The following is a 19,012-nucleotide window of genomic DNA, read 5'->3' as shown; positions in this document are numbered from 1 at the left end:
TGAATATCATGTTGAGCTGTTCGGATCAATAATTTAAATATGAATATCATGTTGAGCTGTTCGGATCAATAATTTAAACTTTGAAAACGAATATATAAAATATGAGAAATAATGAGATATAAAAAATAATGAGACACTGTCGGCTCATTCTTTTAATGGTGAGATATAAATTTTTTTTTTTTTGAGGTGTTGGTCCAAACATTTAATGCTATACCAAAGTCAAGTCTGTCGGCTCATTCTCTTTGCTTTCACGGTTCCACCATTCTTTCTCTTCTCTAATAATTCAGCTACTCAATAAATCATCATAACTCAGTGCCATAAGCATAACCCAATTTTTAACTTTTAAACCTTGGAATAAAACCAAATCACACACAAAAGAAAGAAAAGACTACAAATCGGGAAGAAAAACCATGGGTGATGGATCCGCCATTAACGCCCCCGATGCTTCTTCTTCTTCAACCTTCTCTTACTTCTCACTGTTTCACAACTACCCTCTCATCTCAGCTCTCGTTTCCTTCGCCATTGCTCAGACCATCAAGTTTCTCACCACTTGGTTAGTTCTCCCTCTCTCTCTCAAGATCCCAGCTTTGTTATGGGTTTCTTTAGATGTACAGATATCTGATCTGGGTTTTTGTAGATCTGTGGTACAGTTGTACTTTGCCATACTGGGTTCTATTTATACTGAATTTGTGAAATTGATTTGATTTTGACCTGGTTTGTATAGGGAAGTAGCAAATTCCAACAGAACAGCTTCAAATTGTGAGATTTTATTAATGTGAAATAAGTTTATATTGTCAATTGGACCCTGGATTTGGCTAAATTGGATAATTAAACGATATTAGGTTTGCTGGATCTGCTTATATGGTGCTTGTAATATGGTAACTACCTACCAGTACTGTAACTGGATGTAAATTAGAGCACTGGTACATTATAATTCCTTACTGAACTGGTATGTTCAGCTCTGAAATATGGTACTACTGTATTTGTTCAGTAACCTTGATGGAATATATTAACCTTTTTGTTATAATAAAAAAAGGTACAAGGAGAACAGGTGGGACCCAAAGTTGCTTGTGGGGTCCGGTGGAATGCCATCTTCTCATTCATCAACTGTGACTGCTCTGGCCACAGCTATTGGCTTTTATGAGGGCTTTGACTCTTCTCTTTTCGCCACTGCTGCCGTCTTAGCATGTGTTGTAAGTTTATCTCTCTTCTCCCCCTCATTTTTTACTCTCTTAAGCTAATTAGGGGTGTTCAAACATTTGGTGTGGTTAAAACCAAATTAAAATGGTTAAAATCAAAATTTTATTTGTTTGTTTGGTTGAACTGACCAAAAAAGACTGAAGTAAATTTCGTTTGTTTGGTTTAACTGAAATAAGAGAGATTAAATTCCAAATGGCAAAAACTCAATACATACACGAATACATTTAATAATCATAGAAATAAATATCAAGATATATATTAGTCGAACTGAAATAAGAGAGATTAAATAAACCAAGTATAAAAAGCCGAAGTAATTCAAGTAAATATCAAGTAAATTGCGTTTTGTTTGGTTGAACTGAAATAAGAGAGATTAAACCGAACCAAATATAAAAACCAAAGTAATTCAAAAATTCAACCGAACCAAATCATTTAAACCGAAAAACCGAACCATTTAAGCCAAAATTTGTCGGTTAGGTTGAAAACCACATAAACCAGATCCAATGAACACCCCTATGCTAACCTAATTCTGCAAATAAACCCAATTTGGCCTACTATATCTAGATTTACCTTTGGTTGTGCAATTAACCATCTTTTTTGCAGTGGTGCCCAATTAAGTCTTTGAGTTTGCAAATTTAGCCCTGATTGTGCATTTTTGTGCAGTTGAGCTATATAAGTGCTAAGTAGCACCTAATGTCCTAAATACTGAAAGGCAGATTGGATTCGACTAGGGCTGCAAACGAATCAAACCAAATCAAACTTACCCTAGTTTGAGTTTGAGTTTGAATAAGATTTGAACTGAACTGGTTTGATTTGTTTCAGAATGAACTTCAATCGAACGATTTAATTACAAAAAAAAAATTCAAATCGAAGTCAATCGAATCACGAACTACGAGCTTTTTTGGCAGCCCTAGATTCGACTCTACTCTGACCCATTACTCCATGGAACCATTAGTTGGGTTCCCATTCAGGCTGATTTATTATTCAATTTTTTAATATGGTCCCAACCTGAACTTATAATTGCTGTGTTATGTGATATCAAATTATAGATAGCATGTATGATGTATGAAACTTATATGCAGGTGATGTATGATGCTTTTGGTGTCCGACTTCACGCTGGAAAGCAAGCTGAGGTATTGACTTGTACCTCTTGCACCTTTTTTGTTTAAAATGTAACTTTTTTATCTTGGTAGAGGTAACTTCTTTTATACTGACTTTTAATTTTAAAGTTATGCTGCATCCCCTGTGTACTCAAATTTAAAGGGAATTTCATGCATATCTCTCAAAAACTTAGAAGTTACAAAGACTATAAATTTCTCTTAAACAGGTTGCATATTTTTTATTTTTTAATAAAGGGTAAAATGGTACTTTGTAAATTCAAAATTTAATAGAGAAGTCTATAAATTGGGTAAATTTGTGAGTTCTTGAAATTCAGAAAGGTAAATATGATATTATGAACACATATAGAGGGGGGAATACGTAATTTTGAGGTTTCTGAGGGGTATACATGAAATTCCCCCAAAACAATTATTGCAAACATCAGCTTGTTTTCATTTACTGGAAGATGCTCAAACTACACGTGTTTTCTAACTGTCACTCTCATTCCATTAAGGAGTGAGAAAGGGTAGTTTAGGTATATAACAACTTATTTCTGGTGTAAATGATATAAGCAATGTACCGTAAATGAAATGTTTGCATGTGTATCATATAATTTTAGCTTTTACATGTCCTGCTTTTTGTTAGAATAGATAAAAAGTTCCGGGTTTTGTTGTAACAAACTTCTTTTTCCTACCAAGAGAATAAGTTTTTCTACTTACATTTTCCAAATATCTTTTGAAGGCTAAAAGGCCAAGTAAAAGGAAAAAAGTGAAATTCATCATATCAAACTAGGATGAAATACAATTTATATTATTCTTGTTAAGCACCATATTTTGCATTTTCATATCATGAAGAAAAAATATAATGCACGAGTCAATTCTGATTATGCTTGACCTATTTGAATTGGCAGCTTATGTATTAAATAAATAAAATTACAGGTGCTAAATCAAATAGTATATGAGCTCCCAACTGAGCATCCCCTTGCCGAGACCAGGCCATTGAAAGAGCTCCTTGGCCATACCCCTTCTCAGGTTCTACTTATTTTTTTTTTTTTTAAAAAGAAGAAAAATTGGGGGCCCAAAATTGATTATTACATGTTTATTTCTTCATTAAAAAAAGAAAAACATACATTGGACAAAAATAATGTAACAAATAAAAAGTGATGCTACTATACTATGCATAGCGCACATTAATCTGTACTATGGATCCATATCCCTTTTTTCAAAGTTCAAACCGTCCGAACCACTTAACATGATGTCCATATGAAAATATACTTGGATGCCAAATTTTACATTTTTTAGAACTCTTTTACTATTTTTTTAGACCGGTGAAAATTCACTTTAGCTAAAGATTTTGGACCATTTGAAAGTAGTGAATTTCTACCTATCTAAAATGATAGTAAAAAAATTATAAAATATGTAAAATATAGCCTTCAAGTGTATTTTTATATGGAAATCATGTTCAATTGTTCGGATTAACTATTTGGACTTAAAAAATGAAGATACCTACCCATAGTACCGAAGGTTGTGTGCTATGCATAGTACCATAATTCACTTGTCCTTTTTATTAGAAGCTCTATGCTGATTCTCTCCCCTAGAGAAGTAAATGAACAAATTATCTTATAGAAAATTGTATTATTAGATTATTTTTTGGAATGCTATTAAATTACCAGTATTTAAAAAATAGATAAATTGAAGCTACTTGTCAGAATGCATTTAAATTTATTTTTTCTTTCCTTTTTTTGGGTTGGTTTTCATTAGGTATTGGCAGGAGCAGTGCTGGGATTTATGATAGCTACCATTGGACAGATAATTGTAAGAGGAAAAGTGATCCCTGTTTGATTTGCATCCCAATTAGTTCAAGCGCCATTGCTTCTAACTAAATTGAAATTGAATATTCTTTCAAAAAGAAAAAGAAAAAAGTTAGGTATATTGTTAAACTGCTTGATACAGTTATGCATTTTTTTTTTTCTCTTTTTACACGTGTAATTTGATTTACTTCTGGTATTGAAGTTTTGAGTGATAAAAAAAAATGTTAATAATTCTTTCTCTATTCTAAATAATGTTGTTATTGTTACAAATATGTGGTTCTTATATTGTCTTGTAACTTATTTTGAGTGAGATATTAGTTGTGTTGTTTACCAATCCCTGACTAAACGGACACTGGTACAAGTATAATTAGATCCTCAATCAGAGAGAAAATATTTGATTTTAAAATTAGAACTGAAACATTATAAAAGTAAGATAATATAAGACCAAAAATTTTAGATGCACCGGAGCCCAACAGGTCTCCAAGCAGAAAACAACAATTGCCCGAAGAAAAATTAACAGAGCAGTTTTGGCGTCATATAAGTATGTAACACACAGACTCTTAAATTAAAACAAGTCTTAAATTAAAACAAGAGTGAGTCTATGGTACTATGCATATTACGATTTGGCACCGTGCTACAGCTCTATATTTGAGTTTTCAAATCCTAACGGTCGATCCGAACCGTTCATTTTGTTCTCCATATTAATATGTGTTTGGAGACCAAATTTTACATTTTTTGAAATTTTGTTATTATTTTTTTTAATTTATTGAAGATCACTGTTTTTCGATGGTCCAGAATTTTCAGATCAAGTGATTTTATAAATATCTAAAAAAATAGTAAAAAAATTTCAAAAAATATAAAATTTGGTCTCCAAACACATATTAATATGGAGAACAAAATGAACGGTTCGGATCGACCGTTAGGATTTGAAAACTCGAATATAGAACCATAGCACGGTGTCAAATCGTAATATGCATGATACCATAGACTCACTCTTAAAACAATGTACATATAATTAGCGGGCTCCATAAAATCAAAATTGCTCCGTTGAAATCTTAACCCCAAATTTTAGCCTCTCCAGCAAAATATTTGATGTCATTTGATTTCAGAACCTTACTATCTTCAATGAAATCTCCAATGCCGTCTCTCTAGGAGAGGCGCGTCATTTTAATTTATGGAAGACTTGTTGCTATATTCGTTAAAATTCTATTTTTTTCATTGAAATACTTTAATTGTTTATTTCTCAGTTTTAAATTAAAATACTTCTATTTAATTTTTTTTTTTCTTTTTTTTAGTAAAGTTAGATATCAAGTCAACCAACTAGTTTAATAAATTCTCATTTAGGTTTTGAACCTTTAATCTCCCAGACTAAAGATATTGTCCTTTGTAACTAGACCAAATTATATGTTTACATTTTAAACATAAACTTTAATTTAATTTCTAATACTTTTCTTTAATTTTCTTTGTGATTATGTTTAAAGCTAACTATACTTTTTCTTTTATAACTAGACCAAATTATATGTTTAGAAAAAGGAAAAATTTCTAGTGTTCCCATGTAAAATTCTGAAATAGCCAATATTCCCATCAAAACACCATAATATCCAATATTCTCATTAAAACTTGACATTTTATCCAATATCCCCTTTTTTTATTTAACATTTTGTTGAACTATTTTAAAAACTTTGTTGACAAAAATACCCTTCATTTCAAATTATATTCAAATGGCCTCTTCATTTCATTATTGAAATTAAGGATTTCTCCATAATCATTTTCCAAAATGGCCTCTTCGTAGGCATTGTTATAATCTTTTCCTTCAGAAAAATCCTCATCATCAAACGCTTCACGGTCTCTATTAATTTGTACCTCTCTGCTTTGCAACTAGAACAGGACAATATAAAATCTGTAAGCAAAGCTTGGAGTTATTTGTAAATTAAATGAATTTTATTTTTTATGGTAATGAAGTACTACCAGCTGCTTTGTTGAATAAATTGGGATTGTCCGGAGAATGTAGCTTATGTACACCAACTGCATAGACCTGGGAAAATTGTTTATTTGATGGTCGACCTGTCGAAGTGAAGGTGCGGGATGCATTCCCGTAGCAGCAGATAGAGGCATCCATCCAACTGCAGTTCTCTAAGAACCGATAGACCACCAAACCCAAAAAAGTAGCTAAATGAGGGGAGCTTCATCTCAATAAGAAAAGCTTGTTAATATCACCCATCAAAATCAAGTTAGCAAGAGAAGAAGAACTGTAGGAAAGTAAATAAGCTCTTTACAGGAACTTACCACTAGGTTTCTCAAAGAGAAAGAAAGATACTCGGGCATAAATCTGAGTGCAGTGCAATGTACCATTTTTAGAGTATCAAGAGAACTGAAATCTTGGTACACTTTGAATAATTTCTTAAGTAAATGAAATCCACACTCCCCAGCTTGAATACAACCAGGAATTGAAATGAGAAGTAAAATTAAACAAAAGTATGATTAAATTCAGCAAACTTATATTTCAGGCTATAGTTGTGCTTTTGGTTTTTATGTTAATATGCCCCTTTCGTTGCAATTATTGAACTATATCAGAGCAAAGGAGAAGATGAGAGTTTAAAATGAAGGGTGTGTTTTTGTCAATAAAGTTTTTAAAATAGTTAAACAGAATGTTAAATAAATAAAAGGGGATATTAGATAAAATGTCAAGTTTTAATGGGGATAGTGGATATTATGGTGTTTTGATGGAGATATTGGCTATTTAAGAAGTTTACATGGGCACACTATAAATTTTACCTTAAAAAAAATACTCTTAAATGGATGTTTGCCATTTTGTCTAATCATAGCCCTTTGATCTATGATGAGCGTCTGAGATCAATCATCTATGTTTCTTCTTTAATTTTAACAGTCTGTCACCCAGACTATTAGAATTTTAATCTTTCTATGTAACAGATTTTTCTTTGTTTAATGAATGCCTACAGGCTTTGAATAAAAAAAAATCTAAGCAAAAGAATATAATAATGTAACCATCACAATAAAATGCGAACTGGTATTATTTAAGAGATCTGATTCATTAAAAAAAAAATGAATCCTTCTCTCATCTCCATGAGTTAGTAATTAAAGACACAAAGCACCAGTCAACGATTCATTCAATTCGTTTGAATTAATTCAGTATAAAATACATGATCAATAAATTAAGACAAATGAATAAATAAAAATAAACTTGTAAAGTTTTTATTAAGAGCTTGACATTGTATTAATTAATTTGAAATTTATAAATTTTATATATAAACATATCGTCGTTAAGATCAATTTAATTAACAGTTTGTCTAATCCAATTGAATTGGAGTTAAACTCATCAAATAAAAAGGCTTGATGAGGTTAAAAGGCGTTAGATTTCAAAAACCTAGGTGCTTGGAGGTATTCTCATGACTTGTTCTTTGATGACTTTATATATTCATCTTAAAATCACAATCTAATTGAAGCTTAATTTGTATGTATATTCCCAATTGCTGATTGACTTGTTGACTTCATCAGTCAATAAATATATTTATATTAATTACATGCACTATTTTACTCTAATATATGAACTTGCACGACTAAAACATGCACACTAATTGAAGCTTAGTTTGTATGTATATTCCCAATGAAAGCTTATACTTTGTATGTATTTTCCCAATTGCGGATTGACTTGTTGACTTCGTCAATCAATAAATTTATATTAATTACACACAATATTTTACTCTAAGCTATAGACTTACACAAGTAAGTTATGCACACTAAATCCTATTACATGAGGGGTTTATATAGTAATTCTAATGGTGTAGCCATGGAGAGCATGGAGGCCAATTTTAACATCTCATGCTATATTTGTTGATCCAATTATAGATTTCTTCCATAAATGATAGACTTCCAATCATAGCAAGGTCTGCCACATCTGTAGGTTCGTCCTTCTAGAAGGTTGTTGCTCAACAGCCAAGATTTCATTCAAACTAGACAGTCCCCGAATTGGATCCGTGTGCCTGTGCAGCATAAGTTTTTACTCGCATACGGTATAGCTTATACCGTACGGGCTCTAACTTAGGCGAATTTCAGTGAATTTCACTATGTTGCATGTTGTTCACTTTGTGTGAGGTGTTTGCATACTTCATGTGATGCTCTATTTTGACGCATCCTTAATAATTGACCTAAATATGATATTTTTACTCTATTTTGGGCCTAAATTCATAATTTTCTCCAAAACCTACCAAAATAGCCTAAAAACACGTTTCCGGTAAAAAATTTGAAGAAATTGATATTTTGCATAAGCTTTTCTGCCATTTTTCATACCAAAAAGTAGTAATTTTCGCTATATAAATTAGCATTATCACGTCACCAAGCTTAAACCTTTGTTCGTTCTCGAATAAACAAAGTAAAAACTAGGATTTAGGATTACAGAAAAACATTCTCACACTACATGACTTAGAAAATAATTGAAAAATTCCTAAGCATTAGCTATATACAAAAATGTCTACACAATTTCTAATATTTGTACATGATGAATTTATAGACAATGGAAACTTTTGCATTACCAACATCTCGATTTCAATTGAAATAATTTCAAAGATGATCTAATCTTAAAATCATTATGGTAAAAGAAATCTTAAAATCTAATAATACTCAAATTTTTCATCCCTCTAAATTTTGATCCCCATTTGAAATATAAGAATTTGTAGTCTATGCATGCAAATAGTAAAAATGCAACCTAAAAATAAAATGCAAAAAGTAAATACACCACATTTTAATTGTTTTTATCCTTCTATCGCATAAATACAAACGAGAGGTTCTGTGTTCCAAATGCACCTAAGAATTTCATCGGGTGATTCTTCTATCGCATAGATACAAACGAGAGGGTATGCGTTCTGAATGCACCTAAGGATTTCATTGAATTCTAATTTTATAATGTGGTGGTGGGACCTATTTTACGTCATCTTTTAATAATAATTATTTTTTTATTTTTGTTTGAGACTTATTATTATGTCCTCTTTTGATAACTTAGTAGCATTTTACTAAAATACATATATAGACTATTATATATATTTTTCAAAATCAAGGTCTAGATTTAAAAAGGGATTTATTTTTTAAAGCATTTTTATTAACTTTTAAGAATATTTCTTTTTCAATCAATTTGTCGTTAGTCTTAGTCTTTCTATGTCTAAAATTTCAAACAAGTGTCATGGAGACTATGCTACTTTTTTATGCAAATGACAAAGTTTCAAATTGCAAGCAGGCTACAAGAATATATAAAAATAAGACAAAATAATTTTAAGCTTTCCATATAACATATTTTTACCTTATTTAATGAATGCCTACATGCTTTGAATAAAAAAAAATATAAACAAAATAATATAATAATGTAACTATCAAAATAAAATGCGAACTGGTATTATTTAAGCATTAGATGGGATCTGATTCATTAAAAAAATGTATCCTTCTCTCGTCACCATGAGTTAGTAAAGACACAAAGCACCAGTCAAGGATTCATTCAATTCGTTTGAATAAATTCAGTATAAAATACATGATCAATAAATTAAGACAAAAGAATATATAAAAATAAACTTGTAAAGTTTTTATTTAAGAGCTTGACATTGGATTAATTAATTTGAAACTTATAAATTTTGCATATAAATATATCGTTCATTAAGTAGATCAATTTTAACAGTTTGTCTAATCCAATTGAATTGGAGTTAAATTCATCAAAAAAATCTTGATGAGGTTAAAAACGCCTTAGCTTTCAAAAACCTAGGTGCTTTGAAGGTATTCTCATGACTTGTTCTTTGACGACTTTTATATATTCATCTTAAAATCACAATCTAATTGAAGCTTAATTTGTATGTATATTCCCAATTGCTGATTGACTTGTTGACTTCATCAGTCAATAAATTTACATTCATTTGCACTAGCTGCAAGATAAGAAAGAAAGAGAAGCTTGGTAGCCACTACCAAGGATTTTTCTAAGAGAGAGAAGCTTGGTAGCCACTTGGAGAGTTTTTAAAAATAAAGACAAGAGAGAGATGGCAAGCCGTTTGAGCCACTTTTCTCATGACCATGAGTTAGTAAAGACTCAAACCTTCGCCAATGACCAATTCTATTGTGATCTTTGTAACACCCAAATAAAGGAGGGCCCCCGTTACCGGTGTCATGCATGTAACTTTGATCTACACGAGGATTGTGCTAAGTTGCCCGAGAAGATATCGTTCTTCGCACATCCCTGGCACAATCTCCATCTCGGACCAGGTTTATTTTTGTTCTTCTTTTGGTCTTTTACTGTATTCTGTTTTGCTTCTATATATACCTCTTCTCAAGCTAGAATTATATATGCTTCCATGTCCTAACGGTAGTTAGTTGAACTGCATGCCTTTCTCTGTAAATTGACAAACTACGTACTTGTGATCATCTCTCTTCGTATTTATTACCAACAGCTAACCTTATTGACATAACTAAACTTGTTAGTTTCCTTTTTTTTATTGTGTATTTTAATAACTTGAGAGTTGCTATTATTATGTATTTCAAAAGAAAGAGATACATTTGACAGTCACTGCTATCAATAAGGTAATTGATTTCGTCATTTACAGAAATAGACAATTGGTTTGTACAGTTTTAACTAGCTAGTGTTAATTTTGTTTTGTTGATTCTAAGGACAAGTATGAAAGGCAAAAAAAAAGAGATGAAGGGCAAATACAATATATTGAAGAGTTCGAAGAGATATATGAAATTGAAGTTGTTTTAAAGGGCATATAAAAAATTAATCATAGCATGCAACTTAGGGAAGCGATATGAAATTTGAGGGTTGACCCCCATTCTTCATTCTTCATTATGTCTTTATTTTAGAACTACAATAACTTAAAATATAAAAATTATATATCAAAATAAAAATGTTATATTTCATCTATATAAAACTTATATATTTGATCTACATATGCACACATTAAATATCATAACATTTCGATTTTTTTATTAGTTATAAAAACTTGCAAAAATACACAGACGTAGATAAATTATGTTCGTTGATATTTCAAATTATTGATTATAAAATCAAAATAAAATAAAAAGTGATAACTTTTTAAGTGCATGTAGAGAAAATAATATATATGAGGAGGGATCCAATTACAATATTTGTAAGTTACAACATCTTATAACAATTCGGTTTTGTAATTTTAAAAGTCCAAACAGTCAATCCAAATTGTTCAACATGATATCTATTATTAAAATATGGTTGGAGATAAAATTTTACATTATTTTGAATTTTTTTTAATAATTATTAAGTATTTTACAAAACTGTTGTTTTTAAACAATTTTGGATCACCGAAAAACAACAGTTTTGTAAAATACTTAATAAATAGTAAATAAATTCTAAAAGATATAAAATTTTATCTCCAAACATATTTTAACTTACAAATGATCTGATCCGAGATTTTAACATCATTGAGACTATGCATATACATATATATATTTCTCATTTGTGCAAAATTTATTGTACTGATGTTGGTCCTATATATACTGCGCGCAGCTGGCAAAACTGGTCGGGTTTGCGACCTTTGTATGGAGGTGGGAACAGGTTTTTTCTACCGTTGCTTCTCTTGCTCCTTTGATGTGCATCCGCATTGCACCACCACAAAGCAAATGGTTTCCACTGGGTTGCACCCGGAACATAGTCTCTTCCTATCACCCGCAGGTGCAATATGGAATAGCTGCACTGCATGCAAGGAAACCGGTGAATCAATCTGGCTTTACAGGTACATGTTGCTACAAGTTCTATTTTTATGAAATTATTTTTGTCAGTTCATTTTAGAAATGTAACAAATAACTTTTAGACCCGAGAGCTATTCAGCCTTCTATAATATTACTTAAATAATTAACATTTGTGTAATTTATTACAATATTGAATTGTAGGTGTGGCATGTGCAATGTAAACCTCCATATGAAATGCCTGCATGGTCCAATTAAGACCAAGGTGAGCAAGGCCAACAATAGCAGCAGCAGGGAGGGGAGCTCCACCGTCGGCAGGTTTGTGCGTCAAGTAGCTGTGGACACCACCGTACAAACCATAGTTAACTCGCTCACGGATCTCTTGTAATTAACAAACCATGTGCAATAATACATTGTATTTTGATATAATACTTAAGCATGAACTTCCTATTGATGCATTGAAGCACTTCTCAGCATATATATATATGAGCAAAATTAGGGATTGATGTGCTCAGCAAGAGAGATTGGTGAGCATGCGCTTGCGTTTATTTACTACTGTTTTTTTAGAGAAATTGTTTACTATTGTTTCTAAGCATATTGTTACATGTGGTGTGTTGTAAAATATGTTTAATTAGTGAATGAAACAGGCTTGCGTTTGTTTACTGCTGTTTTTTCAGAGAAATTATTTACTATTGTTTCTAAGCATATTGTTACAATATAAGTATACTATAAACATAAGCACAATAAAAACATTGTCACTTGTAAGCTTACTGTTAAGCATAAGCATGCACTTGCACAACAGAATGTATGTAAACAATGAAATTTCCATCACTAGTGGAAAAACATGAATCAGGATCGGCCTATCTGGATCGGTTATATGAAACAACCGATACTAATACCTATCTGGATCGGTTTTCTGAACAAAACCGATCCTAAAAACTAGTTAGATCGGGTTTTTTAGTCAACCGATCCTAATTTGTGAACTATTAGGATCGGTTGTTTAGAAAAACCGATCCTGATACTATCAGGATCAGTTGTTCTAAAAAATCGATCCTAATAGTTAAACTATTAGGATCGGTTGTTTAGAACAACTGATCCTGATAGTACCAGGATCGGTTTTTCTAAACAACCGATCCTAATAGTTAAACTATTAGGATCGGTTTTTTAGAACAACTGATCCTGATACAATTTTTTTTTCCAAAATTGGTTCTGCAAAAAAAAAAAAAAAATCAGGGTCGGTTTTATATAAAAAACCGATCTTGATAGTACGTATCAGGATCGGTTGTTATGTAATTTTTTTTAAAAAAATTCGAAATTACTATCAAGATCGGTTCTTATATAAAAACCGATCTTGATAGTACGTATTGGGATCGGTTCTTAGTCAAAAACCGATCTAGATAACAACTATTAAGATCGGTTTTATTAAAAAACCGATCCTAATAGTTTCTATTTGGATCGGTTCTTTAAAAATGTAAAACCGATCCTGATAGTATCAGTATCGCCTTCATCAGGATCGGTTGGATTCCGATACTGATATGTGTATATAACCGATCCTGATTCCTATTTTTCCACTAGTGCATGCAATATTGTTTGTCATTGTCAAATTGTTTTAATACTCTATTTCCAGCAACATACATAAATATAAAAATAGCTAATGTCTGGACAATGTCCAACAACATAACAAAATGATATCAATTGACAATCAATAACCATCTCAGTTCTTACATTTATTTTAAAAAAAAAATCCAAAATCCATGTAAACCACAATTATGCACTAGAACCCTTATTCCCTTAACACTTTCATCTATAACCCTTTAACCCAATTTCTGATCAATAACCATATCCTCAAAGCATGAACAATTCAACTCCAACCCTCATGCTGCAATCAGAGAATGGCGTCAGTTCTGATCAGGCAAGACAAATTGAAAAGCATACGAGCATCCATCAAGTACTAGAAGTTACCAAGTCCTGAAAATTGAAATGTATTAGACAACCTTGAAAGTTCTTCAAAATTAAACAATTGCAGATAGTAAATATTGTATCAAAATTGTACATATGACTGTGTTGGATTTTTTTTTTTTTTTGTGAGAAATGTTCTGATACCTCGAGCCATCATACCCAAGCGCGTCCCCTAAATAGTTTAACAGAAAAAACTTTCATTTTCAGTGCTAATATCAAAACATTTAAAGCTATGTTTATAACATTTTACAATGCTAGTCGTAAGCATGTAAACCTCTGTCTGAAAGCATTAAAATTCTAAATCTGCATAGTTTTTAACTCCTAACTACTTTTGTTTTCAAGCCAAAAACGGAAATATTATTTTCACCCACTCTTTTTTATTTTTTCTCTAATCATTATAATTTATTTTCTGACGATCCATGATGAATTTTACGAATCTAAAAATACGAACGTTTTCTATTCGATTTTATATTTCAAATAAGATCCATGAAGAAATATTTTTAAGTAATTTTAAAGTAAAACTCATGAGACTTTAAATTTTCAAGTTTTTAAATCTCAGTCCACAACCATTAAAATTTTCAAGGCTTTGTACACAGGGTTTATATGTTTTGTAAATGCAGTGTTATTGTTGAGGTTTATATGCTTTGAAATGTTATTGTTGAAGTTTTAATTCTTTGTACATGAGGTTTATATGCTTTGAAATGTTATTGTTAAGGTTTTAATTCTTTGTACATGAGGTTTATATATTTTGTAAATGCAGTGTTATTGTTGAGGTTTATATGCTTTGAAATGTTATTGTTGAGATTTTAATTCTTTGTACATGAGATTTATATGTTTTATTCTAAAGATTTAAAGTGTTATTAATGAGGTTTATATGCTTGTACATGAGGTTTAGATTATTTTGAAGCAAAATTATAAAAAAAAAAAACTAAAAGTCACAAAGATTTAAAGTGGTAAACAAAATTACGACACAAATATAACTCGAAAGTTATTCTTCATAGATCTCATTTGAAAGAGAAAATTGGATAAAAAACGTTCATATTTTTAGATTCGCAAAATTCATCACGGATCATCGAGAAAATGGATGAGAATGATCAGAAAAAAAAATTAAAAAATGTGGGTGAAATGAATCTTTTCATTTTTGGCTTGAAAACAAAAGTAGTTAGGAGTTAAAACTATACAAATTTAGAATTTTAATGTTTGCAGACCGAGGTTTAAATGCTTGCAAGTAGCATTGTAAAATGTTATAAACACAGCTTTAAATGTTTGGATATTAGCGCTGAAAATGGAAGTTAGATAACATTGAAAGTTTTTTCTGTTAAACCACTTAGGGAACATGCTCGGTGATTTTGTCTGGGGTACAATTATCAGGCTCTTTTTTCTTTTCTTTTTTTCTTTTTTACAAGCACTAGTATCCAATAATGAAGTCTACCTGACAAGTAATTGATAATACATAATTTTTCTAATATAGATAACAGGGAAGGGAACTAACTTCCTAAGTCAACGGTAGTGTTGAAGAGTAATTGAAAGTTCATCTCTCATCATAGTATACACACCTATGATCGATGCACCACAAAATGAACCAACCTGCTGGCAAGTCGCTCAGTGTTGAGTCAACCTGGCAAGTGTGCATAAAAAACAGCCCATAAAATCATCTCCAATTTTTATCTGCGAAATTTGAGAAATTTCAATTTGAGCCCCTCAATTTGCATTTCCAATTTCCTAATCAGCCCATAAAAATTTAAATTGTATTGTTCTAAATCAAAATTTAAATGGTAGTGCACTCATTAATTTTAAGAAGGATCATGAATTGGAAGCACATGGCACAGTTAGAGGTACCATTTAGGGACAATTAGCACCATCGGCTTAATCGATTATATACTCAGTTTAATCAAGGCATGCAACTTAACAATTCAAGGAACTGCACTAATCGATTCAAGGCATTCAAGAGTTAACAGATAAACAGAAATCGCAAGGCTGGTACAACAATTCCAGCACATACATGCACACAACAATCAGCCCTTAGCTAAACAAAATTCAAGAATTTCCCACAACTACAAAAATTAGGATGTAGACAGTACCTACTCAAAGAAAGACATAGCTAGATATATACCGAAGAAGAGATCCATGGAAGGTAGAAAGCGGCAATATATCTTAATAGTTCAATGCCAGTTCAGTCAATAGTCTAGACAGTAGGTATGAAATTGTGAATTTTCAAATTGTGCCCCTCAATTATATATGTGAATAGTTTAATAATAAAGTACAAAATTCTCAAAGTCGGTCATGACTGAGATGTATTCAGTAAAATCTCCTCAAAATTCATTCCGCAAAATTCAGCGACAGAGTTAACGAGAAAGAGTGAGGGAGGCGGTGCTCATCTTTTTGAGAGCGGAGGAGAAGAGGAAAATTACGTCGGATCCTCCTTCTGCTCAACAGCGGAGGAGAAAAGAAAATCGCCTGCACTAGTAAAAAACCCTCTTTATTGACCCTCAACCACGGACGGTTTTAATGTGTAACAGTCAGTGTAGAGACTGCGTGGTAAAATCGTAAATAAGAAGAACTTTAACATTGACTGTTCACTTGTAAACAACCGTCAGTGCACCAACACTGACTGTTTTATATTTCTACCCGTCAGTGTTGCTCATATCCTACACCGACCTTTTTATTAAAGAAATAGTCAGTGTTGACCAGTTCACTAACACTGATTGTTTTGTAGAGAGAGAGAAAGACTACAGTGCTATAGTTCAATATTCAAGTTTTCAAAATCCTAACGGTCGATCCAAACCGTTCATCTTGTTCTCCATATTAATATGTGTTTGAAGACCAAATTTTACATTTTTTGAAAAAATTTTACTATTTTTTTAGATAGGTAGAAAATCACTTGATCTAAAAAATTCTGCACTATTTAGATATTTGATTTTCTACCTATCTAAAAAATAGTAAAAAAATTTCAAAAAATGTAAAATTTGGTTTTTAAACACATATTAATATGAAGAACAATATGAACGGGTCGGATCGACCGTTAGAATTTTGAAAACTCTAATATTGAGCCGTAGCACCGTAGCTCTCTATGCAACTCATAGCACTGTAGCCAAATCCAAGTGTAGTGGTAATTTAATCAGGTGTATGTTAAAAGGTATGAAATAAAGTTTAAACACTTTATAGATGGAGTAAAGTTTGAAGATCAAAATTCTCAACTTTTTACACTTTTTGCTCTTACTATATATATAGTACATTAGGAAAATTTACTCTTTTTATTCAATACTAATTCATCTATAAGTACTGCATTACTACTGAAGACCTTTAGGATATAGTTCGCTTTAAAATTTACTTTGTTTGTCAAACATACACATGATCATCAGAAACAATATGAAATTGTATTTCCAAAAACTAATAACAATTTAACTATTGTTATTTTCTTTCAACGAAATCAACTTTTTATCGTATATCCATTGATATTTTGAAAAGTACTACTAAAATTAAAATTTAAATATATAGACATATTCTTAATTATTTAATTAGGTACATATATCAAATTTTAGTTAATTTGGAATTTGATTAATCAATTATTATAAAGTTATTAAAATATCACCACAAAAATTCTTTCTATTGGAATAATAAACGTCTTTCAGCTGATCGATTCAATTTTGATATACTCGTTATTTAGGAAATGATAACACATGTATAGAATTTTAGATTTTTAATTTCAACAATACTTTTTAAAATATTTAATGATTTTTTTGTGATGATGGTATGTTGTGGGAGAATATGTAGTTACAACAAATGAATTTGGACATTATTTTTTGTCATGAAGAAGAGGAAGAAGACAAAGAATGACATACATCCGATTTTTTATTAATAGGAAAGATAAAAAGAAATAATAATAATAATAAAAAAACTATCAACAATGGAGTACATTTTTGTGAAATTTTTATATTGTGGCTGGACGTTATAACGTCTAGTTAATCTAATTGCTAATGATCGTAAAAAAAAAAATGTCCTGGACGTTATGCTATAGTATTTTTTTTTGTTTCAGTTCTAATTGTTGTCATTGTGAGATTGATTTTAACAAAAAAACATTGTAGCTGAACATTATAAAAAAAAAACGTCCAACTACAGTGTTTTTTTTAATGCTAATTATCGACAAATAAAGTGGACGTTATGGTTTATAACGTCCTATATTTCAAAATTTCATAAAACTTCCCCATTATCAATATTTTATTTTTATTTTTCCTATTAAAAAAAAATCAGTAGATAGATAGATGTGTAAGTCTTGAACCCATGGTGCTGGGATTTATATCCCGATTAGTTCATGCACCATTGCTTCTAACTAAATTGAAATTGAAAAAAAAAAATAGTTATATTGTTAAACTGCTAGATACAGTTATGCATTTTTTTTTCTCTCTTTTTACACGTGTAATTTGATTTACTTCTGGCATTGAAGTTTTGAGTGATAAAAAAAAATGTTAATAATTCTTTTTCTATTCTATTTAGTGTTCTTATTGTTACAAATTTGTGGTTCTTGTATTGTCATGTAACTTATTTGTAAATTGGTCTGTACTAATAGGTTTAAAGCCATATATTTTGCACCATATAATAGGTTTGAAGCCATATATTTTACAGCAATATAAATTCATCTATGATATTAGCATGGTGTTTAATTAACGTTACATGTTTACTAAATTAATTACCTGTGGAATTGACAACCATCAACCATGTATGATGTAGGAAATAATACACTTATTTGCAGTATATTTAGATCTTAGAAAAGAGCAAAGCTAGGGTACTGTGATGTGCTCATCAAGAGGGTTTGGTGAGCGCAATTTCAAAAGTATATCGAATCAAGTTCAAACGTCGAATCTGTACCGTTAGAATCCATGTAGTTCATGAGTGATGCATGTACATACAAAATTTTGAATGTTTCGAGTTTATTTCCTACAAGGTCAAATGGTCAAAAAAATTATAAAAATTGAATATATAAAACAACTTATAAATTAACTTATAAAAATTCTTTTCTTTGACCGCTTGACCTTGTAGCAAAGAAACTCGAAACTTTCAAAATTTTGTATGTGCATGCATCACTCATGAAATATATGGATTTCAACGGTTTGGATTCGATGTTTGAAGTCGATATGAGATACTTTTGGAGTTGTGCTCACCAAACCTTCTTGGTGAGCACATCACACCCTAGCTTTGCTCCTTGGAAAATATTTGATTTTAAAATTAGAACTGAAACATCAT

General features: G+C 30.9%; 2 protein-coding genes across 3 annotated transcripts; both read left to right on the top strand.

The window, feature by feature from the left end:
- The first annotated feature begins 278 nt into the window (after positions 1-278).
- Positions 279-18,260, top strand: LOC144560844 (uncharacterized). 2 transcript variants are annotated; one of them, XM_078310082.1, is made up of 6 exons: positions 294-553; positions 1,037-1,193; positions 2,280-2,330; positions 3,234-3,326; positions 4,056-4,151; positions 18,081-18,260. In XM_078310082.1, the coding sequence occupies exons 1-5, from the start codon at positions 411-413 to the stop codon at positions 4,134-4,136; spliced, it is 525 nt and encodes a 174-aa protein (XP_078166208.1). In that variant the 5' UTR covers positions 294-410; the 3' UTR covers positions 4,137-4,151; positions 18,081-18,260. The 2 variants fall into 2 exon arrangements, with proteins under 2 accessions (XP_078166203.1, XP_078166208.1); XM_078310077.1 differs by lacking the exon at positions 18,081-18,260 and having other exon boundaries at positions 279-553; positions 4,056-4,375.
- Positions 10,049-12,443, top strand: LOC144548806 (protein VACUOLELESS GAMETOPHYTES-like). The gene is made up of 3 exons (XM_078297839.1): positions 10,049-10,360; positions 11,634-11,859; positions 12,017-12,443. Exons 1-3 carry the CDS (start codon positions 10,138-10,140, stop codon positions 12,198-12,200), a joined length of 633 nt encoding a protein of 210 aa, XP_078153965.1. The 5' UTR covers positions 10,049-10,137; the 3' UTR covers positions 12,201-12,443.
- Positions 18,261-19,012: the final 752 nt, after the last annotated feature.

The sequence above is a fragment of the Carex rostrata genome, chromosome 1 (genome assembly GCF_964058835.1).
Source record: "Carex rostrata chromosome 1, lpCarRost1.2, whole genome shotgun sequence".
In the NCBI taxonomy this organism is placed as follows: Eukaryota; Viridiplantae; Streptophyta; class Magnoliopsida; order Poales; family Cyperaceae; genus Carex; species Carex rostrata.
This window is presented reverse-complemented; position numbering and strand designations above follow the sequence as displayed.

Bases quoted from the DNA above. Each gene is read 5' to 3' on its own strand.
- LOC144560844 (XM_078310082.1), top strand. From the start codon at position 411: ATGGGTGATGGATCCGCCATTAACGCCCCCGATGCTTCTTCTTCTTCA. The intron at 554-1,036 runs GTTAGTTCTCCC...TAATAAAAAAAG, and splicing joins ATCAAGTTTCTCACCACTTG to GTACAAGGAGAACAGGTGGG. The intron at 1,194-2,279 runs GTAAGTTTATCT...ACTTATATGCAG, and splicing joins CTGCCGTCTTAGCATGTGTT to GTGATGTATGATGCTTTTGG.
- LOC144548806 (XM_078297839.1), top strand. From the start codon at position 10,138: ATGGCAAGCCGTTTGAGCCACTTTTCTCATGACCATGAGTTAGTAAAG. The intron at 10,361-11,633 runs GTTTATTTTTGT...TACTGCGCGCAG, and splicing joins CAATCTCCATCTCGGACCAG to CTGGCAAAACTGGTCGGGTT. The intron at 11,860-12,016 runs GTACATGTTGCT...ATTGAATTGTAG, and splicing joins GAATCAATCTGGCTTTACAG to GTGTGGCATGTGCAATGTAA.